This window comes from Coregonus lavaretus (assembly GCF_964263955.1).
Source record: "Coregonus lavaretus genome assembly, contig: HAP1_SCAFFOLD_751, whole genome shotgun sequence".
Classification (NCBI taxonomy): Eukaryota; Metazoa; Chordata; class Actinopteri; order Salmoniformes; family Salmonidae; genus Coregonus; species Coregonus lavaretus.
In genome coordinates, this window is record NW_028160142.1 from 15842 (window position 1) to 39905 (window position 24064).

The window sequence follows — 24064 nt, forward strand, 5'->3', positions numbered from 1 at the left end:
GTGATTGTATTGCAGCTATTAAACATTATTTACAAGTCAAATGGAACATAATTTTATTTTCCACCACCTTATTTTATTTTCCACAAAGAGGTCAAACATAGGAGGAACTAAACCTAATTACTTTCACTTTCACAGCCTCGGGAAATAAAGATCAGACGTAGACTAGGTGAACCACACAGTGTTTTAGGATGTCTCATTTGAATTTACTGTTATGTATTATCTTCACAAATAAACTAGCAGCAAATATGCCCAAACTAACGCTAATCATCTGGCTTTGTCTGGCGCAAATGGTCTCCGCAGGTAAGTTGAACCGACTGGCAGGGGCGAACCTGGCATTTGGCCTACCTAATATTGGCTACTTGTTTGCTATTCTGTACTAATTGTATAGCCTAGTCTACAACATCACATCATAATCTTTGACATCTTTGATTATCATGAACAAAATGTATATGTAAGATAATGTGATTTATGAACACTATGTGCGCTGTAACTTCAAGTTAGAAGCGCATCCGCCGATGGGATTCTTATCACAGATTTTTATTTTTTAACTACGTTATGGATGAACAATAATCTAAACACGCTCTTCATATTGATTTTCAACATGGAAAATCAGAATGGTTTTAAACGACGTCTATGTGGGTTTCAATGAGAAATAAGCACCGCACCCTTCTAATTCAGTTTAGCTACAGTATGTGTAGACCATGTATCTGATGCTGTCTGGACCAAAAGAGTATGGCGCCAGAACGAATCATTTGGATGGGCATTTGATTTCTATAGGCGGGACCGTTTTTCCCCCGGGACCTCCTGTGTGGACGCCCTTGCATTGTTAATGAGGTTATAAATAAGCAATAAGGCCCAAGGGTGTGTGGTATATGGCCAGTATACCATGACTAAGGGCTGTTCTTATGCACAATGCTGAGTGCCTGGATACAGCCCTTTGCCATGGTATATTGGTAATATACCACATTTTTACATTTTACATTTTAGTCATTTAGCAGACGCTCTTATCCAGAGCGACTTACAGTTAGTGAGTGCATACATTATTTTTTTCATACTGGCCCCCCGTGGGAAACGAACCCACAAACGCCATGCTCTACCAACATCCCTGCCGGCCATTCCCTCCCCTACCCTGGACGACGCTGGGCCAATTGTGCGCCGCCCCATGGGTCTCCCGGTCACGGCCGGCTACGACAGAGCCTGGATACGAACCAGGATCTCTAGTGGCACAGCTAGCACTGCGATGCAGTGCCTTAGACCACTGCGCCACTCGGGAGTACCACAAACCCCTGAGGTGCCTTATTGCACCTAGTGTGAAAAAAATTTAGAATAATGTATGCACTCACTAACTGTAAGTCACTCTGGATAAGAGCGTCTGCTAAATGACTAAAATGTAAAAATGTAAATGTAAATTGTTATTATAAACTGGTTACCAACGTAATTAGAGCAGTAAAAATACATGTTTTGTCATACCCATGGTGTATAGTCTGATATACCACGGCTTTCAGTCAATCAGCATTCAGTGCTTGAACCACCCAGTTTATAATAAAGACCATAGGCAGCTCGTGAGTTTCAAGTTTAACCATTTCTACCTATCTGCGTGCCAGTTATGATAATTTTTATATGTACATTTTCATGCAACAGTTTCATTTTAAATAAAAAAGTTGTAGTTTCTCAGAATTATTGTCATGTGGTTGATCATAAAAATCTGAATTAAAATGATGAAAATCTAAAAGTGAAAATTCAACAAAATGCAAGACCACCAGCCTTTGCCATATGGACACACTGATACACCGTGATCCATTGGCGGCTAAAGAAATTAGCGCATGTAACTCAGAGATACGGTGCCCACAAACTGTTAGGGCCTACATAAAGCTGTCCCAACAACAGTCCCAACACCTTACCACTGCTACACCTGGCTATCAGCGGAGCCTTGTCTGGCAGCGAAACAGTTCATTCAGCCTCATTTACTGCCTTTTAAAAAAACATAGCTGATATGGCTGACTTGCTTAAACAAATGTGGTTTCTAATGACAATTGAGATGTACAAACTATGGCATAAGGGGACGAAGAGCTGATAAGAGGCAATCCGTAATTTCTATGAAGACATTAATGAGCGCGCTAGGACGGACGTAGTCAATATAACTATTTGTTTAGCACTTTTGAAATGTACAGCGACAGAATTCAGAACATGGGCCGTTCTTACAGTGTTCTCCCTGTACACCAAGTCAGAACCGTAAGATAAATAAAAGGGGGCATATAAGCAGACAATTAAAGCTCTTACAATATTTGATGATTACATTTCTCTAAAACAGGTTATAGGCTACATGTGCACTACCAAGTCAGAACAACAGGTGAAATTAAGAGGGGTAAATAGACCAAATTATTAGGGTGAGGCACATGGGCTACTAACAGCTTACTACACAACATACACTTAGTATTACTTTCTTAGCTACAGCATACATATCTCCCTGGCATATTACATCATTTATGCAGCAGCATACAATAAATTTTTTGATTCACCTTGTTGTGCTGTGCTCACTTGAACAGGAAGGTGGCGCGGCGGTCCTTCGTGGGCAAATTTTGTCATCAAAGTCTGCCATTCTCTGGATTGATGGTGCTTTCAAGACAACTGGGAACTCGGGGAAAAAACAAGGTTGAATCATGATGATGTAGCTTTTGAAAGAGGCCGGATTTACAATTCCGAGTTGGATGACCGTTCAAACCATATTTTCCCAGTCTGAGCTTGTTTATTCCCGACCTCCTAGTTGTCTTGAACTCAAGTTTTCGCAGTTCCGAGTTAACAGTTGTTTTGAGCGCGGCACAAATCATGCTTCATTGACAGCATGGCCAATGTCGAATGTTTATAATTTTAAACTTGGAAAATTAATTCCCTTAATCCCAGATTTGGGACCACACAGCCACTCCACTGAATAGCAGGCTAGTGATTGCTTTACAATGCTTGCAGTTAGCCACTGTCACTGATTCCTTCCAAACCACTCATTGTTGAATTTGCGATTTCCAACTTGTTGTGTAATGTTTATGTCCAATGGACGATGAGCCCCGATATGTTTTATCTATCATTTCTCTTCATTATTTCTCTTCATATGACAAGGATTAAAAAGGATTTGCCAGTAGATTGTCGACTTGATTCATGATGATGACTGCTAGCTAAGATTTTGAAAGTATGATGTTGACATGATCAGTCCAATCAAAGCTACTGTTGATATAACGTGATTTGACGTAATTTTATCTGTGGCCAATGACCTTGAGTCTTCTTGGATGGGCAAGTCTAATGTAAATTTATGGCAGCACCCAAGGGGCTTGAATTTTCCAGGTCTACCCTTAGACTTGGCGGTGACTTAGTGTCCCCATGAATGACAGAACACTGAGCCAATCACGACGCAACGCTCCGTATTTTCTGCTGGCTTGCCCCACCACCACAGAAAGCATTGTGCTAGGCTGAAACACCTGCATTTTGGAGCTGCCTTACTCAAGAAAACAAAAAAGAGACCATGTTTGTATGCAGCTTTTGTCACGTTTGTTCAATGACGGTTCAGACCAAGGCGCAGCGTGATATACGTACATGTTTATTAACTTATAAACACCACGACAAAACAACAAACGAAACGTGAAGTCCAAGGTAGAACACACAACTAGCCTAAACACAGAACAAGATCCCACAACTCAATAGTGCCAATCGGCTGCCTAAGTATGATCCCCAATCAGAGACAACGAGCGACAGCTGCCTCTGATTGGGAACCACACCGGCCAACATACAGTGGGAAGAACAAGTATTTGATACACTGCCAATTTTGCAGGTTTTCCTACTTACAAAGCATGTAGAGGTCTGTAATTTTTATCATAGGTACACTTCAACTGTGAGAGACGGAACCTAAAACAAAAATCCAGAAAATCACATTGTATGATTTTTAAGTAATTAATTTGCATTTTATTGCATGACATAAGTATTTGATCACCTACCAACCAGTAAGAATTCCGGCTCTCACAGACCTGTTAGTTTGTCTTTAAGAAGCCCTCCTGTTCTCCACTCATTACCTGTATTAACTGCACCTGTTTGAACTCGTTACCTGTATAAAAGACACCTGTCCACACACTCAATCAAACAGAATCCAACCTCTCCACAATGGCCAAGACCAGAGAGCTGTGTAAGGACATCAGGGATAAAATTGTAGACCTGCACAAGGCTGGGATGGGCTACAGGACAATAGGCAAGCAGCTTGGTGAGAAGGCAACAACTGTTGGCGCAATTATTAGAAAATGGAAGAAGTTCAAGATGACGGTCAATCACCCTCGGTCTGGGGCTCCATGCAAGATCTCACCTCGTGGGGCATCAATGATTATGAGGAAGGTGAGGGATCAGCCCAGAACTACACGGCAGGACCTGGTCAATGACCTAAAGAGAGCTGGGACCACAGTCTCAAAGAAAACCATTAGTAACACACTACGCCGTCATGGATTAAAATCCTGCAGCACACGCAAGGTCCCCCTGCTCAAGCAAGCGCATGTCCAGGCCCGTCTGAAGTTTGCCAATGACCATCTGGATGATCCAGAGGAGGAATGGGAGAAGGTCATGTGGTCTGATGAGACAAAAATAGAGCTTTTTGGTCTAAACTCCACTCGCCGTGTTTGGAGGAAGAAGAAGGATGAGTACAACCCCAAGAACACCATCCCAACCATGAAGCATGGAGGTGGAAACATCATTCTTTGGGGATGCTTTTCTGCAAAGGGTACAGGACAACTGCACCGTATTGAGGGGAGGATGGATGGGGCCATGTATCGCGAGATCTTGGCCAACAACCTCCTTCCCTCAGTAAGAGCATTGAAGATGGGTCGTGGCTGGGTCTTCCAGCATGACAACGACCCGAAACACACAGCCAGGGCAACTAAGGAGTGGCTCCGTAAGAAGCATCTCAAGGTCCTGGAGTGGCCTAGCCAGTCTCCAGACCTGAACCCAATAGAAAATCTTTGGAGGGAGCTGAAAGTCCATATTGCCCAGTGACAGCCCCGAAACCTGAAGGATCTGGAGAAGGTCTGTATGGAGGAGTGGGCCAAAATCCCTGCTGCAGTGTGTGCAAACCTGGTCAAGACCTACAGGAAACGTATGATCTCTGTAATTGCAAACAAAGGTTTCTGTACCAAATATTAAGTTCTGCTTTTCTGATGTATCAAATACTTATGTCATGCAATAAAATGCAAATTAATTACTTAGAAAATCATACAATGTGATTTTCTGGATTTTTGTTTTAGATTCCGTCTCTCACAGTTGAAGTGTACCTATGATAAAAATTACAGACTTCTACATGCTTTGTAAGTAGGAAAACCTGCAAAATCGGCAGTGTATCAAATACTTGTTCTCCCCACTGTAGATCTACACCTACTAGCATGCCCACATATAAAATACTACATAACAAAGAATATACACACCCTGACTCAACATATACGAGTCCCCTGAGTCAGGCCGTGACAGTACCCCCCCCCCCCCCCAAAGGTGCGGACTCCGACCGCACAACCTTCACATACCAGGGTAGGGGCCGGGTGGGCATTCCGCCTCGGAGGCGGATCCGGCTCCGGGCGTGACGACCACACCCTCTCCGCCTCCCTGTTGGGCCCCTGGTCTGGTCTGGACCTCGGCGCGCTGCTTCCCCTCTCCTTCCTCCCACGATACTCCAGGCCCTGTCTGGACCCTGGTGTGGGAGACCACCAACCTGGAGAGGGGCTGACGTCATGGTCTGGACTGGAGCCGCTGACAGGAGCTGGATCAGGCACCGGTGGAGCGGACTACTCAGGCTCCGGACTGGAGCCGCTGACCAGAGCTGGACTGGGCACCGGTGGAGCGGACTGCTCTGGCTCCGGAGTGGAGCCGCTAACCGGAGCTGGATCAGGCACCGGTGGAGCGGACTGCTCTGGCACCGGAGTGGAGCCACTGACCGTAGCTGGATCAGGCACCGGTGGAGCGGACTGCTCTGGCTCCGGAGTGGAGCAGCTGACCGGTGCCGTACCAGGCACCGGTGGAACGGGCACGGGCCGTGCCGGACTGGACAAACGCACCACTGGTCTGGTGCGAGGAGCAGGCACGGGACGGACCGGACTTGGAACGCGCACCACTGGCCTGGTGCGAGGGGCCGGACCGGACTGGCGACGCGCACCACTGGCTTGGTGCGAGGAGCAGGAACAGGCCGGGCCGGACTGGCGATGCGCACCGCTGGCTTGGTGCGAGGAGCAGGCACAGGCCGGACTGGCGACGCGCACCACTGGCTTGGTGCGAGGGGCAGGAACAGGCCGGGCCGGACTGGCGATGCGCACCACTGGCTTGGTGCGAGGAGCAGGAACAGGCCGGGCCGGACTGGCGACGCGCACCACTGGCTTGGTGCGAGGGGCAGGAACAGGCCGGGGCGACGTGCACCACTGGCTTGGTGCGAGGGCCAGGAACAGGCTGGGCCGGACTGGCGACGCGCACCACTGGCTTGGTGCGAGGGGCAGGAACAGGCCGGGCCGGACTGGCGACGCGCACCACTGGCTTGGTGCGAGGAGCAGGAACAGGCCGGGCCGGACTGGCGACGCGCACCACTGGCTTGGTGCGAGGAGCAGGAACAGGCCGGGCCGGACTGGCGACGCGCACCACTGGCTTGGTGCGAGGGGCAGGAACAGGCTGGGGCGACGTGCACCACTGGCTTGGTGCGAGGGGCAGGAACAGGCCGGGCCGGACTGTCGACGCGCACCGCTGGCTTGGTGCGAGGGGCAGGAACAGGCCTGGCCGGACTGGCGACGCGCACCACTGGCTTGGTGCGAGGGGCAGGAACAGGCCGGGCCGGACTGGCGACGCGCACCACTGGCTTGGTGCGAGGGCCAGGAACAGGCCGGGCCGGACTGGTGACGCGCACCACTGGCTTGGTGTGAGGAGCAGGAACAGGCCGGACTGTGGAGGCGGACTGGAGGTCTGGAGCGGAGAGCTGGCACCACCCGTCCTGGCTGAATGCCTACTTCCGCACAGTATGTGTGAGGCATCAGCACAGGACGCACTGGGCAGTGCACGCGCACTGGCGATACAGTTCGTAGAACTGGCGCAGGATATGCAGGACCGAGGAGGCGTACTGGAGACCAGGAGCGTTGAGCTGGCACACCCCGTCCTGGCTGGATGCCCATCTTGGAACGGCACGTGCGTGGTGCAAGCACAGGACGTACAGGACTGTGCCGGCGCACTGGCGACACAGTACGTAGCTCCACATAACACGGAGCCTGCCCAGTCATACGCTTCCTCGCGTGAGTACGGGGAGTTGGCTCTGCTCTGACACTAGGCTCCGCGCACCACCCCGTGTGCCCCCCCCCCAACATTTTTATTGGGGCTGCTTCTCGGGCTTCCTCCTCGACTGGCCTCCTCCGTGTTGCCGTTGCACCTCTCCTGCCTGGGCATCTACCTTAGCCCATGGTCCTCTCCCCGCAAATATCTCTTCCCATGACCACAAATTGCCCACCTGTGACATGGCTATTCGCTCCGCCTGGGCACGCTGCTTGGTCCTGGTTTGGTGGGATCTTCTGTCACGTTCGTTGAATGACGGGTCAGAACAAGGCGCAGCGTGATATACATACATGTTTATTAACTTATAAACACTACGACAAAACAACAAACGAAACGTGAAGTCCAAGGTAGCACACACAACTAGCCTAAACACGGAACAAGATCCCACAACTCAATAGTGCCAATCGGCTGCCTAAGTATGATCCCCAATCAGAGACAACGAGCGACAGCTGCCTCTGATTGGGAACCACACCGGCCAACATAGATCTACACCTACCAGCATGCCCACATAGAAAATACTACATAACAAAGATTATACACACCCTGACTCAACATATACAGTGGAGAAAAAAAGTATTTAGTCAGCCACCAATTATGCAAGTTCTCCCACTTAAAAAGATGAGAGAGGCCTGTAATTTTCATCATAAGTACACGTCAACTATGACAGACAAATTGAGGAAAAAAATTCCAGAAAATCACATTGTAGGATATTTAATGAATTTATTTGCAAATTATGGTGGAAAATAAGTATTTGGTCAATAACAAAAGTTTCTCAATACTTTGTTATATACCCTTTGTTGGCAATGACACAGGTCAAATGTTTTCTGTAAGTCTTCACAAGGTTTTCACACACTGTTGCTGGTATTTTGGCCCATTCCTCCATGCAGATCTCCTCTAGAGTAGTGATGTTTTGGGGCTGTCGCTGGGCAACACGGACTTTCAACTCCCTCCAAAGATTTTCTATGGGATTGAGATCTGGAGACTGGCTAGGCCACTCCAGGACCTTGAAATGCTTCTTACGAAGCCAATCCTTCGTTGCCCGGGCGGTGTGTTTGGGATCATTGTCATGTTGAAAGACCCAGCCACGTTTCATCTTCAATGCCCTTGCTGATGGAAGGAGGTTTTCACTCAAAATCTCACGATACATGGCCCCATTAATTATTTCCTTTACACGGATCAGTCGTCCTGGTCCCTTTGCAGAAAAACAGCCCCAAAGCATGATGTTTCCACCCCCATGCTTCACAGTAGGTATGGTGTTCTTTGGATGCAACTCAGCATTCTTTGTCCTCCAAACATGACGAGTTGAGTTTTTACCAAAAAGTTCTATTTTGGTTTCATCTGACCATATGACATTCTCCCAATCCTCTTCTGGATCATCCAAATGCACTCTAGCAAACTTCAGACGGGCCTGGACATGTACTGGCTGAAGCAGGGGGACACGTCTTGCACTGCAGGATTTGAGTCCCTGGCGGCGTAGTGTGTTACTGATGGTAGGCTTTGTTACTTTGGTCCCAGCTCTCTGCAGGTCATTCACCAGGTCCCCCCATGTGGTTCTGGGATTTTTGCTCACCGTTCTTGTGATCATTTTGACCCCACGGGGTGAGATCTTGCGTGGAGCCCCAGATCGAGGGAGATTATCAGTGGTCTTGTATGTCTTCCATTTCCTAATAATTGCTCCCACAGTTGATTTTTTCAAACCAAGCTGCTTACCTATTACAGATTCAGTCTTCCCAGCCTGGTGCAGGTCTACAATTTTGTTTCTGGTGTCCTTTGACAGCTCTTTGGTCTTGGCCATAGTGGAGTTTGGAGTGTGACTGTTTGAGGTTGTGGACAGGTGTCTTTTATACTGATAACAAGTTCAAACAGGTGCCATTAATACAGGTAACGAGTGGAGGACAGATGAGCCTCTTAAAGAAGAAGTTACAGGTCTGTGAGAGCCAGAAATCTTGCTTGTTTGTAGGTGACCAAATACTTATTTTCCACCATAATTTGCAAATAAATTCATAAAAAATCCTACAATGTGATTTTCTGGATTTTTTTTCCTCAATTTGTCTGTCATAGTTGACGTGTACCTATGATGAAAATTACAGGCCTCTCTCATCTTTTTAAGTGGGAGAACTTGCACAATTGGTGGCTGACTAAATACTTTTTTTCCCCACTGTACGAGTCCCCTGAGTCAGGGCGTGACAGCTTTATTAACTCAATGATATATATATATATATTTTTACATTGTTTGCAAACTGATATGCGACACGTATTAATGCCAAAATAACATGCAAAACAGGCAAGCCCCCCATTTTTGCAAAAAATGTGGGGCTCAAAACAGGTGGGGCCCTGAATGACGAGTCGCTGCTGCCTATAGGCCAATGCAGCAGAAGGCCTATAACTTCCATCATCAACTAAGTAAAATACATAGGCCTAAAGCCAACAAAATAAAAACAGTAGAACATATCCTGATGAAAATGCAGGTTATTTTAATTGCATTCATGTCTCTACTCCGCATGTCTGCCTCCCTTTCTATCTTCTTGACTTGAGTTATTGCTAGTGAAGCGCAACATTGTATCAAATTGGTTTGTTGGCGTGTTCAGGCGCGCACGCTGCCTCAACATTATCACGACAGAGAAACCACACACATGCTCAATGCTCACATGGAGCACTCCAAAAAAAATACAATGAATAAATGGACAACTCCTAAATGATAGTTATGGAATAGACAAGAACTTGTTTCTCACAAGTGTAGCAGGTTGTGAACTCTGCACACAACGTTTCCACTCCGAGAATGAGAAAGGTAAATGACTGTAATTCATGCATTAACAGTAATTAATGTAACCAAATGACGGGGATTAAGGGTACATTTACTAGACCTACTGGTTACATATGTAATGGGGATTTGATCAAAATAAACATTAAAAAGGCATTGAATTCACACAATGAAACAATTGATGTGCACGCTTTGGCGGGAGACAAAGGAGCACATTCTGGAGAGCTGAGTGAATGGAAAAAGACACACATATCTTCGCCACACACCCCTCCCCTTCTTCTTGTCTCAACATTTTAAATTATACTCAACACACATTATCTTCACGCATTTTAGATGCTTTTCACTGACAGCCGCAACTCAATAATCAGCTAGGCCTATTGCCACGTGCGCCGCCCAAATTGCTGGCTTCCCAAGTTGGCATAGGCCTATTCACTTGTGATTTGAAACATTCCACATATATATATTTTTTAAGAAGCTAATGATCCTCTGTGTCTAAGTCAAGCTCTTTGGTAAAGTAATTAGAGTTATTTTATTCAGACAGGAGTAATTATATCGTTTTTGGCAAAACTTAAATTTACTTTAGGGGAAGCCAGCATCCGAACAGTGCACTGTGCACCCGACAACTTTCCTTTCTAATTCGCAAGTGGCTGAAACCAGAGATCTGTATATACAGTGGCTTGCGAAAGTATTCACCCCCCTTGGCATTTTTCCTATTTTGTTGCATCTAGCCACTGGGATTTTTGCCCATTCTTCAAGGCAAAACTGCTCCAGCTCCTTCAAGTTGGATGGGTTCCGCTGGTGTACAGCAATCTTTAAGTCATACCACAGATTCTCAATTGGATTGAGGTCTGGGCTATGACTAGGCATTTCCAAGACATTTAAATGTTTCCCCTTAAACCACTCAAGTGTTGCTTTAGCAGTATGCTTAGTGCCATTGTCCTGCTGAAAGGTGAACCTCCGTCCCAGTCTCAAATCTCTGGAAGACTGAAACAGGTTTCCCTCAAGAATTTCCCTGTATTTAGCGCCATCCATCATTCCTTCAATTCTGACCAGTTTCCCAGTCCCTGCCGATGAAAAACATCCCCACAGCATGATGCTGCCACCACAATGCTTCACTGTGGGGATGGTGTTCTCGGGGTGATGAGAGGTGTTGGGTTTGCGCCAGACATAGCGTTTTCCTTGATGGCCAAAAAGCTCAATTTTAGTCTCATCTGACCAGAGTACCTTCTTCAATATGTTTGGAGAGTCTCCCACATGCCTTTTGGCGAACACCAAACGTGTTTGCTTATTTATTTCTTTAAGCAATGTTTTTTTTCTGGCCACTCTTCCGTAAAGCCCAGCTCTGTGGAGTGTACGGCTTAAAGTGGTCCTATGGACAGATACTCCAATCTCCGCTGTGGAGCTTTGCAGCTCCTTCAGGGTTATCTTTGGTCTCTTTGTTGCCTCTCTGATTAATGCCCTCCTTGCCTGGTCCGTGAGTTTTGGTGGGCGGCCCTCTCTTGGCAGGTTTGTTGTGGTGCCATATTCTTTCAATTTTTTAATAATGTTTTTAATGGTGCTCCGTGGGATGTTCAAAGTTTCTGATATTTTTTTATAACCCAACCCTGATCTGTCCTTCTTCACAACTTTGTCCCTGACCTGTTTGGAGAGCTCCTTGGTCTTCATGTTGCCGCTTGCTTGTTGGTGCCCCTTGCTTAGTGGTGTTGCAGACTCTGGGGCCTTTCAGAACAGATGTGTATATATACTGAGATCATGTGACGGATCATGTAACACTTAGATTGCACACAGGTGGACTTTATTTAACTAATTATGTGACTTCTGAAGGTTTGGTTGCACCAGATCTTATTTAGGGGCTTCATAGCAAAGGGGGTGAATACATATGCACTCATCACTTTTCCGTTATTTTATTTTTTTGAATTCTTTGAAACAAGTAATTTTTTTCATTTCACTTCACCAATTTGGACTATTTTGTGTATGTCCATTACATGAAATCCAAATAAAAATCAATTTTAATTACAGGTTGTAATGCAACAAAATATTATTTTTTTGCAAGGTACTGTAATGACTAGATTGTCTCCGCACTAACTATCTCCCGAGTGGCGCAGTGGTCTAAGGCACTGCATCGCAGTGCTAGCTGTGCCACTAGAGATCCTGGTTCGAATCCAGGCTCTGTCGTAGCCGGCCGTGACCGGGAGACCCATGGGGCGGCGCAGAATTGGCCCAGCGTCGTCCAGGGTAGGGGAAGGAATGGCCGGCAGGGATGTAGCTCAGTTGGTAGAGCATGGCGTTTGCAACGCCAGGGTTGTGGGTTTGATTCCCACGGGGGGCCAGTATTAAAAAATAATAATGTATGCACTCACTAACTGTAAGTCGCTCTGGATAAGAGCGTCTGCTAAATGACTAAAATGTTGTCCCAAAAGCGGGAATGCAGGCGACAAGCTTAGGTCTGCATATTATGTCCAAAGAAAAATATTGGGTTCATTCAGGACAGATTTTGGCTAGAGTGAGCTTTCTCGCTACAGATGAAATAAATTATTATGAACTTCACAGGGTGGAGAAAGTGCAGGGTGATCTTGATGCTACTTTCCAATAAATATCGAGGGTCTCATTCTGGTGACATGATGATCAATGCTTGACTGCCGTTGGACAAATAAAAATATTCTCGCTCTTATCCATGATAATCTCATAATGTAGATAGTTTACGCCCACTGTAGCTGCGAGCTGTTGGCTAGAGTGCATGTGCCAAGACCAGATTGGGCAGATTTGCTATATAATGCAACAGTTTTTGTGACAAACCATCAGTAGAGTTGAAAATGCGATGGAAACCCATGTTTCATTCGGTACATGGGAATTTAACGGCTAAAGTTATTTGTATGTGCACTACGTCATCACGCACAGCCTTTTATCCGCAGAAAGTCAGTTTGATGGAAACATACTGTATCTCTGGTAGAAAAATGTTCATATAGTTTTATGCATATTTTTGAATATTTGCATGAAAATCTGTTTCAAATAGGATGGAAACCTAGCTGGTGATATAATAGTGGAGAGCCTCAGAGGCAGGGTGTAGACAAAGATTTTCATCTGTGGTGTAGTATAGATCAATTTCTGCTCCAGTGGTGGTGGTGAGGGGGCAAATACTGGCAAAGTGGGCAGACTTCATAGGCCAGATATACCCAGCAAGCAGAATTCTTGATATAAAAAGTAAAGGTTCATAATAATGTCTCTTTCAATACCAATAGGGTTAGGACTACATATCTATACCCTAACCATAATGTGTTACCCTGGATACATTGATACTATCTTACATGTATGAAATGTCTGCTTTTCCAGATCTTTATCATAAAGTGGGAGGTGAGGTCTTGTTGAAACCAGACAAGACCACAGTGCCTGGCCCCATCACAAGCATACTATGGAAGCATGGGGAGAACAAGGTGGCAGAGTGGGACAATAATTTTGGTCTGGACATCTATGCTGCCTTCAAAGAGCGCACAGCCCTGAACCAGGCTACTGGAGAGCTGAGAATCAGTGGATTGACGAAAACAGACAGTGGAGTTTATTCTGTGGAGTTCAACAGCAAACTGCAATACAAGACATATAAACTGTCTGTTATCAGTAAGTGTTTCTGTGTGTGTGTGTGTGTGTGTGTGTGTGTGTGTGTGTGTGTGTGTGTGTGTGTGTGTGTGTGTGTGTGTGTGTGTGTGTGTGTGTGTGTGTGTGTGCGCATACGTCTGTCTGTATATACATGTGTGTATGTGTGTGTGTGTGGTCGTGTAGAAACAGCAGGTTATTCAGTGCCTCACAAGCATTTTCCCAAATTATTCCTGTTTCTTTCCTCTATTTACAGAAGCAGTCCCCAAACCCACAATCACTTCTTCCTGTAACACCAACAAAACCTCCTGCACTCTGACCTGTGAGGGCAACACCACTGATGCTGAACCCATCACCTACAGCTGGAAAGTGGGAGAGGGGGAGTGGGAGGTCTTAGACAAACAGATGAATGTCTCTAAAAGCGACACTGGCAATTCAAACAATGGTTACAAGTACATCTGCAAGCTGAATAACTCTGTTAGTGGGGAAGGGGAAGTCAGTGAGCCAGTTGGAGAGGTGTTTGTCTCAGGTGAGTGGACACTCATAAGTAGGCTACAGTCTTATGTATTGATATGTCAGTAACACTGCTAGTGTTGTAGGACATTTTGAATGCTGCACTATGTTGAATACCTGATCAACTCCTGTCAAAGTATCAGTACAAAATGTGTTTTCATTTCAGAGCCTTCCATCAGAGATGTTGTTGGTGTTGTTGTCACTGCCATCGTAGCGTTTGTTTTCATCGTCTTAACAGGTAAGAACAGCACATCTATAGTAACAGAGCACTGTACATGTACATATTTCTGAAGCACAGATTGACATAACAGCAGCAACAACAGTGAGCTATACCCCCTGAAGGGGATACCTGTTCTACCTGTATTTACAGTAGTGTTCAGGCTACTGCTACAGACAAGACAGGGGGTTAGATGCACCACCTGCCGTAGGGGACAGTCTTCATAATGTGTCACAGTGAGGCACCAATTTGGACCTCGCAGAGTATGGATTAGCCTAATCTGAATTAATTAATTAATCAGCAAAAAGGACCGTAATCACTTTGTGGTAACCTAAAAATATGTTTAGCGTACATTGGATATTAGATGTGAAATCACTGGCTATGTTATTTTACAGGTGTGCAGGTACTGTATGCAGGTTGTTTATTGGTGCTCTCAGAAATGGTTTCTTATTGCAGCTTATGCATGTAATTGTGGGTAAATTCAATAGCTGACAGAATATTAATGCAGACTTGTACTTTAAGAAGTTCTAAATTATTTGTATTTTTACTCCCCAGTTTGGTTGGTGTGGAATAAAATAAAAGGTATGATGATTATCTGTCTCTTCCTGGTTCAACTCTTCATACTCACTGATTGACCAAAATGTTACACAATGTGAATTTCATTTGATTGAAAGTGTCTTGATAATGTCTTAAATTAGAGCTTATAGTTAAAGCATTCATCTGCAGGGGTAGACAACCCTGGTCCTGGAGGTCTGCAGGCACTTCATGTTTTTGATTTTGATTTGGAAGACCAGGTGTGTTGAATTTAGGCAATCACTGAACTGATCAATTAGCTCAGTTGGTCTGGTGTGGTGCCTAGTTGGAAGAAAATCCTGCAGTACCTGCAGCACTCCAGGAACAGGGTTGCCTTTCCCTGATCTACTGTATGTTACAAATCAAAAAGTTGGATCATCATCATTCAAAATTGTCACAACAAAGATGTTTGAGAATGCAAACCTGATCTATTCTCTCTTCAGCTAGTGCCAGTGATGTAAACAACCAAACCACAGGCAAGTCATCCAGCTAATTTAAGACGTCATAAAGCAGAAGTAGCATAGATGGTCATCTGCATATCTCAGAATATCACGATAACATAGATTGATTGCTATTTTATTTGAATTCTGTTGTTGATTACTCTAAGTAGGAAGTCGTTATGTCAACCAGAAGGTAACACAAGTTGGGTGTTCCAGCCAGCAGATCCAACAGTCCTAAAGATGAGTCAAAGTTAAAGGGTAGATTTACTTTTACTGACTTTATTGTCCCCATGGGGAAGTTTTGTTGCAGTGTCTTGTACACATTTAAAGTGGTGTTTAAATACAAAACAAATTGACAATACAACTGTCATAACAGTTACATACCAATAAAAAGAGACTAGCCTGCTGGCCTTACTGGGTCGATAGGAACATTAGCCTGCTGGCCTTACTGGGTCGATAGGAACATTAGCCTGCTGGCCTTACTGGGTGGATAGGAACATTAGCCTGCTGGCCTTACTGGGTCGATAGGAACATTAGCCTGCTGGCCTTACTAGGTCGATAGGAACATTAGCCTGCTGGCCTTACTGGGTCGATAGGAACATTAGCCTGCTGGCCTTACTGGGTGGATAGGAACATTAGCCTGCTGGCCTTACTGAGTCGATAGGAACATTAGCCTGCTGGCCTTTCTGGGTCGATAGGAACATTAGCTTGCTGGCCTTACTGGGTCAATAGGAACATTAGCCCAAGCTATTTAGGAGGGATATCACACCTGGCACAAATTATTGTCTAGTTCTGTTTTTCCTGCCGAGGGGTGCCCTATACCTGCACCCAGAGGGGAGTAGTTCAGAGTCCGGGTACAGGGGGTGGCTTGGGTCTAAAATGATTTTATGAGCCTTGCGGAGGGCCCTGACCTTAAAGATCTCATCCAGGCCTGTCTGTTTGACTCCAAGTACCTTGCTTGCTGTGGTGATAATCCTTCTCAGCATATTTCTCTGGCTGACAGTGGCATTGCCAAACCAACAAACAATACAAAAAGTTAAAATAATCTCAATGAAAGATTTGTAAAACAGTCAGTATAGCACAGTCAACATTAAAAGATCCCAGCTTTTTGAGAAAGTACAGTCTCTGTTGACTCTTTTTGTAGATCAGGTCTGTACATTTACTCCACTGAAGCTTATTGTCCAAGAGGACACCCAGATATTTGTATTCCTCTACAATCTCTATGTTCTGACCTCTGATAGATGTTGCAGAGGTAGGTGTTGTACGCTTCCTGAAGTCTATGCACATCTCTTTGGTCTTGTTGGTATTGAGGACCAAGTGTGATTCGTCACACCACTCTACAAAATCATTTAGGACCGGGCCATGGTGTTCCTCGTCATCAGGCTGATCAAGGCAGTGTCATCAGTGAACTTATCGAGGTGTCTGTCAGGATGGGAACAGGTACAACTATTAGTGTACAAGATGTACAGGAGTGGGGACAAAAGGAGAGCCTGTGTTGGTGGTGCGTATGTCCGACACGTGGGGACCTACTCTGACCCGCTGTGACCTCTGGCTCAGGAAGTCCAACAGCCACAAAATCAGCCCCCCATCTAAGGAGAAGTCTCTAATTAGTCTCTGTGCAAGAATGTAAGCAGTGAATGATGCAGTAGGAGAGAGGCTGTAGTTAATGTTTTCCTTCTACGTGTGATTCTGCAGGGGTTAAGGTTCCACAAACGGCCAACCCCAAAACAGGGGAAGACGACGCAGACAAAGCTGGAAAGGGGCAGGAGAAGGGAGGTGTGTATGAAACTTAAGCGGATAGTTTACCCGGAAACAGAGTGCTCTGGCAGTTACAGTACACTCAAACCATATTTGTCCTGATGATTTGGTTCCTTGATTCACCGCTGCTGAATTGTTGCCACCGCTGCAAAAATGATGTATTTTTCTTATGTATATATTTTTGCCAAGATGCTTTTAAATGGATAGTCATTGGCTCAATAACCTGAAGTCTATGGGAACAGCTACACTATATATAGAAACGTATGTGGACACCCCTTCAAATTAGTGGATTAGGCTATTCCAGCCACACCCATTGCTGACAGGTGTATAAAATCGAGGACACAGCCATGCAATCTCCATAGTTTTGACAGTTTGAGTGAGTACTTCGTCAACTTATTCAGCCAGTTAGTTAGCTAGAATAGTTAGCAATTGGGTTGCCAGAGCAGCGAATAGCTTTGACTGGGCTGAGCGGGAACTGTGCTTCCGTAGAGGTAGGGGAGCTAGCAGGCCAGAGGGGGATGAACGTAGTGCCCTCGTTGGGTGTAGGGTCTGATCAGAGCCTGAAGGTAAGGAGGTGCCGTTCCCCTCACAGCTCCGTAGGCAAGCACCATGGTCTTGTAGTAGATGCGAGCCTCAACTGGAAGCCAGTGGAGTGTGCGGAGGAGCGGGGTGACATGAGAGAACTTGGGAAGGTTGAACACCAGACGGGCTGCAGCGTTCTGGATAAGTTGTAGGGGTTTAATGGCACAGGCAGGGAGCCCAGCCGACAGCGAGTTGCAGTAATCCAGACGGGAGATGACAAGTACCTGGATTAGGACCTGTGCCGCTTTCTGTGTAAGGTAGTGTCCTACTCTGCGAATGTTGTAGAGCATGAACCTGCAGGATCGGGTCACCGCTTTGATGTTAGCGGAGAACGACAGGGTGTTGTCCAGGGTCACGCCAAGGTTCTTTGCACTCTGGGAGGAGGACACAATGGAGTTGTCAACCGTGATGGCGAGATCATGGAGCGGGCAGTCCTTCCCCGGGAGGAAGAGCAGCTCCGTCTTGCCGAGGTTCAGCTTGAGGTGGTGATCCGACATCCACACTGATATGTCTGCCAGACATGCAGAGATGTGATTCGCCACCTGGTTATCAGAAGGGGGAAATTAATTGTGTGTCGTCTGCGTAGCAATGATAGGAGAGACCATGTGAGGATATGACAGAGCCAAGTGACTTGGTGTATAGAGAGAATAGGAGAGGGCCTAGAACTGAGCCCTGGGGGACACCAGTGGTGAGAGCACGTGGTGCGGAGACAGATTCTCGCCACGCCACCTGGTAGGAGCAACCTGTCAGGTAGGACGCAATCCAAGAGTGAGCAGCGCCGGAGATGCCCAACTCAGAGAGGGTGGAGAGGAGGATCTGATGGTTCACAGTATCAAAGGCAGCGGATAGGTCTAGAAGGATAAGAGCAGAGGAGAGAGAGTTAGCTTTAGCAGTGCGGAGAGCCTCCGTGACACAGAGAAGAGCAGTCTCAGTTGAATGACCAGTCTTGAAACCTGACTGGTTTGGATCAAGAAGGTCATTCTGAGAGAGCTAGCAGGAGAGTTGGCTAGAGATGGCACGCTCAAGAGTTTTGGAGAGAAAAGAAAGAAGGGATACTGGTCTTTAGTTGTTGACATCGGAGGGATCGAGTGTAGGTTTTTTGAGGAGGGGTGCAACTCTCGCTCTCTTGAAGACAGAAGGGACATGGCCAGCGGTCAAGGATGAGTTGATGAGCAAGGTGAGGTAAGGGAGAAGGTCTCCGGAAATGGTCTGGAGAAGAGAGGAGGGGATAGGGTCAAGCGGGCAGGTAGTTGGCCGGCTGGCCGTCACAAGTCACAAGATTTCATCTGGAGAGAGAGGGGAGAAAGAAGTCAAAGCATAGGGTAGGGAAGTGTGAGCAGGACCAGCGGTGTCATTTGACTTAATAAATGAGGATCGGATGTTGTCAACCTTCTTTTCAAAATGGTTGACGAAGTCATCCACAGAGAGGGAGGAGGGAGGGGGAGGAGGAGGAGGATGCAGCAGGGAGGAGAAGGTGGCAAAGAGCTTCCTAGGGTTAGAGGCAGAGGCTTGAAATTTTGAGTGGTAGAAAGTGGCTTTAGCAGCGGAAACAGAGGAAGATAATGTAGAGAGGAGGGAGTGAAAAGATGACAGGTCCGCAGGGAGTCTAGTTTTCCTCCATTTCCGCTCGGCTGCCCGGAGCCCTCTTCTGTGAGCTCGCAATGAGTCGTCAAGCCACGGAGCAGGAGGGGAGGACCGAGCCGGCCGGGAGGATAGGGGACATAGAGTCAAAAGATGCAGAAAGGGAGGAGAGGAGGGTTGAGGAGGCAGAATCAGGAGATCGGAGGGAGAAGGATTTAGCAGAGGGAAGAGATGATAGGATGGAAGAGGAGGGAGTAGCGGGACAGAGAGAGCGAAGGTTGCGACGGCACATTACCATCTGAGTAGGGGCAGAGTGAGTAGTGTTGGAGGAGAGCGAGAGAGAAAAGGATACAAAGTAGTGGTCGGAGACTTGGAGGGGAGTTGCAGTGAGATTAGTAGAAGAACAGCATCTAGTAAAGATGAGGTCAAGCGTATTGCCTGCCTTGTGAGTAGGGGGGGGGACGGTGAGAGGGTGAGGTCAAAAGAGGAAAGGAGTGGAAAGAAGGATGCAGAGAGAAATGAGTCAAAGGCAGACGTAGGGAGGTTAAAGTCACCCAGAACTGTGAGGGGTGAGCCATCCTCAGGAAAGGAACTTATCAAGGCGTCAAGCTCATTGATGAACTCTCCAAGGGAACCTGGAGGGGCGATAAATGACAAGGATGTTAAGCTTGAATGGGCTAGTGACTGTGACAGCATGGAATTCAAATGAGGAGATAGACAGATGGGTCAGGGGAAAAAGAGAGAATGTCCACTTGGAAGAGATGAGGATTCCTGTGCCACCGCCGCGCTGACCAGATGCTCTCGGGGTATGCGAGAACACATGGTCAGATGAGGAAAGAACAGTAGGAGTAGCAGTGTTTTCTGTGGTAATCCATGTTTCCGTCAGCGCCAAGAAGTCGAGGGACTGGAGGGTAGCATAGGCTGAGATGAACTCTGCCCTGTTGGCCGCAGAACGGCAGTTCCAGAGACTGCCGGAGACCTGGAACTCCACTTGGGTCGTGCGCGCAGGGACCACCAGATTAGAATGGCAGCAGCCACGCGGTGTGAAGCGTTTATATGGCCTGTGCAGAGAGGAGAGAACAGGGATAGACAGACACATAGTTGACAGGCTACAGAAAAAGGCTACAATAAGGCAAAGGAGATCGGAATGAAATGAACTAAACATCTGGGAAAGCGAGAGAGCGGGGCCTCCCTCACTTACATTTCACTGAAACACTCAAATATAACTCTCCCAACTTCCACTTTAGAAATTATAATTGTTGTAAACTACAGCGGTTCAATGTTTTCTAGGAATAGACTCTAACTTAGTTTATTCAGCTAGCTAACTTGGTACAGTATTCTTCTGTGAAAACCGTCCAGGGCACTGAATCCTATGACGCCATAGCCAACTAGCATGCCAGCCTCCAATAACACGGTTTAGCACCAATACTCGGTTACAACAAACCACCAGTGTGTTAACACGCCAAACAGATCATTCGTGTCCGTGTCTAACGTTGTGTAAAGTTTTGGGTTAGTTTTGACAGTTTGAGTGAGTACTTCGTCAACTTATTCAGCCAGTTAGTTAGCTAGAATAGTTAGCATACTAGCTAGCCATTACTCTCTGCCAACGAACCAACCCCTCCACCCACGGCACGAAACACAGAGAGAGCCAAGCTAACGTTAACTAGTCACCCTTGTCCCGAATTCCCTTGAACGACTCTAGTTACCAGTATGTAAAAACAAAACAAAAATAAATGTAGGTTATAACTTACCCTTAGTAGCTACTGTTAGCCAGTTAAGTGCAAAGCTAGCCACTGAATCGATTCAGCCAGTTCGCGTCTGTCCCAATGGAGAGAAAGCGTCTCCAAATATTACAGCTAGGTCGTTTCAGCTATTGTTTAGTTAGCTATCCAGGTAGCAACAAGCTAGCTACAGTTCGAGTACAGTAGCTACTAACTATCTAATGTTAACGCTTCAGATAATTAGAAAAACAGCTGAATGGTAGGTAGCTGGCTGGCATAATTACAGGTACTCTTAAGTGTGAAATAACATTGGAAACAACTATCCACAATTGCTAATAGTTACCAGTAGCTACCCGCTAGCTAGCTTTATTGGTCCAGGTAGTGGGTTAGCTAGCCTCGTGCTTCATCGGGCTCAGCCGAATACAATACTTACCTACAAATAAACTACCTTCAATACCTAACTACAATACCTACCTACAATCTAAATACATGGTTTAAGCTTTACTCAACACCATATAAGAAGCCAAGCTTACCTCCCGCTAGAGAAACACAACCTCACCCGACCAGTATCCTGTTGATGCCCCCATGCACAAAGCGAGGTCCATACAGAAATGGTTTGTTGAGGTCGGTGTGGAAGAACTTGACTGGCCTGCACAGAGCCCTGACCTCAACCCCATTGAACACCTTTGGGATGAATTGGAACGCCGACTGCGAGTGAAGAAGATTTTTTAGTAAACTATGAGATTAACTCTGTTTATCACAAACACGACGAACATGAAGTCAGAATTAGACATGGGTGCTCTCTGATGCTGGGCGGGAACTTGATTGGTTCCTTTCATTGGGTTTGTGTGTGTGTGAAGTGGGGATCTGACCTCGGGTCGAATTCTTCGCTCTTACCTAATCCATGGCTGTCTTACCTTATTGGAGACTGAAACCAGACTGTTGCCTTTTGACTCTCTCCTCAAACAAAGTAGAGAGAGTGGAGCCAGAGTTGAACAGAGTTTAGACTAATCATGAGTAATTACAGCATGATGGGAGGGAAGAGAGGAGTGGGTTTGGGTACGTTTGAAAGATTGAGTGTGGACCTGTCATGTCCAACAATCAATCTTCAGGTCAAGCCAGGGTGAGCCGGGGTTGAACAGTTTAAACTGAACATGATTGCTTTTGCATGACAAGGGTGTGATTGATTATACTACTATTGATTCTAAACTGAATAAAAGTCAAATGTAGCCGCTATCATAGACTAAGGAAGTGGGCGGAGCGGTAGAGAGAGGGAAACTGAAGATGGTGGCGGGGGAACCCAAGAGGGGGGGGCTTTAAGCTAAGATTTATGTGAATATGACTATATAAACGGAGAGCTGAGAGGTAGACGGGAGGTGCTCTGCAGACCAGCTCGGCTTCCGTTACTCTATGTAAAAAAATCTATATTGATTCTACAAAAACTCTGGAAGAACTTTGATTTTTAATAAGTATAGTGATAATTTTCCACATCACGAGCCAGGCCTAATCGCCCAACATCATTGCCCGACCTCACTAATGCTCTTGTGGCTGAATGGAAGCAAGTCCCTGCAGCAATGTTCCAACATCTAGTGGAAAGCCTTCCCAGAAGAGTGGAGGCTGTTATAGCAGCAAAGGGGGGACCAACTCCATATTAATGCCCATGATTTTGGAATGAAATGTTTGACGAGCAGGTGTCTACATACTTTTGGTCATGTAGTGTAGCATGTCATTGCGCTAACACTGGTAGCGTTTAAGCAGTGTTTGATGCAGTAGGAGAGAGGCTGTAGTTAATGTTTTCCTTCTACGTGTGATTCTGCAGTGGTTAAGGTTCCGCAAACGGCCAACCCCAAAAGAGGGGAAGACAACGCTGGAAAGGGGCAGGAGAATGGAGGTGTGTATGAAACTTAAGCAGATAGTTTACCCGGTAACAGAGTGATCTGGCAGTTACAGTGAACTCCAACCATATTTGTCCTGATGATTTGATTCCTGTAACTAACAGATTCTTAAAGGCTAAATACATTATACTGTGTATTATAAGGATAGAGGATTCATCTAGAACAGGGGTGTCAAACTCATTCCATGAAGGGCTTGGTGTCTGAGGGTTTTTGGTTTTTCCTTTCAATTAAGACCTAGACAACCAGGTTAGGGGAGTTCTGTACTAATTAGTGACCTTAATTCATCAATCAAGTACAAGGGAGGAGTGAAAACCCGCAGACACTCGGCCCTCCATGGAATGAGTTTGACACGTGATCTAGAGGGTTACTAGAAATGATCTCATTAGAACAAGTTGGTCCTTCTGTTCTCATTAACAGATGAACCCAGCGGATCCAACAGTCCTAAAGATGAGTCAAAGCCTGAGGGTAAGACACAGTGGCATTCACCTGGGATTCTGCCATCTACTATGTTGTTGTTTACCTTGAGGATTGGTAGAGCCAGTTTGTGGTCCAGAATAGACAAACTAGGAAATCCCTGTACTGTTTGATTGTTGTAGCTTGTGAGGGTGTGAAGGGAGACCAGGGATGTGTGTGCGCGTGCGTGCTTACCTGCATGTGTATGTATGATTAAATCCAACTCTTCTGTTTGTTTTCTTGCCAGAACACACCATTGATGAGTATAAAGACAGACAGTAAAGAATCCAGTGTTTCAGGACGGTAAGTATGAGTCTGAGAAAGACACGAAACACAATATGTATTAAGAACGCATTTGGAAGTGCTCACATTGTTATTACATTGTTATTATGTTTGTGATGATCAACATGTGGGATTTGTCTTTTAATTTGGATGCAATGAAAGTCAAACAATGAACAAGTGAGATTGGTGTTGGCATTCTTAAAGCCAGACTCAGTGTCAGTTTCGTTATTTTGTTTACTTTGTATGTTTTGTTTTGTCGCGTCAACAAAACAAACCCAGGCATGATGTCATAACATGCTCTGGAGTCTAGGCTACCTGAGAGAAATCTGACCTGCAATTTGTAAACAATGCTGCTGTATTTATAACTCATAAAAACGTATTTA

The 24064-nt window shown here is 45.9% G+C and overlaps 1 protein-coding gene across 1 annotated transcript; it reads left to right on the top strand.

The window, feature by feature from the left end:
- Nucleotides 1-287: 287 nt before the first annotated feature.
- Nucleotides 288-23681, top strand: LOC311122091 (uncharacterized protein; the record flags this gene model as incomplete). The annotated part of the gene is made up of 7 exons (XM_084196505.1): nucleotides 288-300; nucleotides 13409-13690; nucleotides 13923-14195; nucleotides 17105-17185; nucleotides 22871-22942; nucleotides 23364-23411; nucleotides 23647-23681. The coding sequence occupies 7 exons, from the start codon at nucleotides 288-290 to the stop codon at nucleotides 23679-23681; spliced, it is 804 nt and encodes a 267-aa protein (XP_084052631.1).
- Nucleotides 23682-24064: the final 383 nt, after the last annotated feature.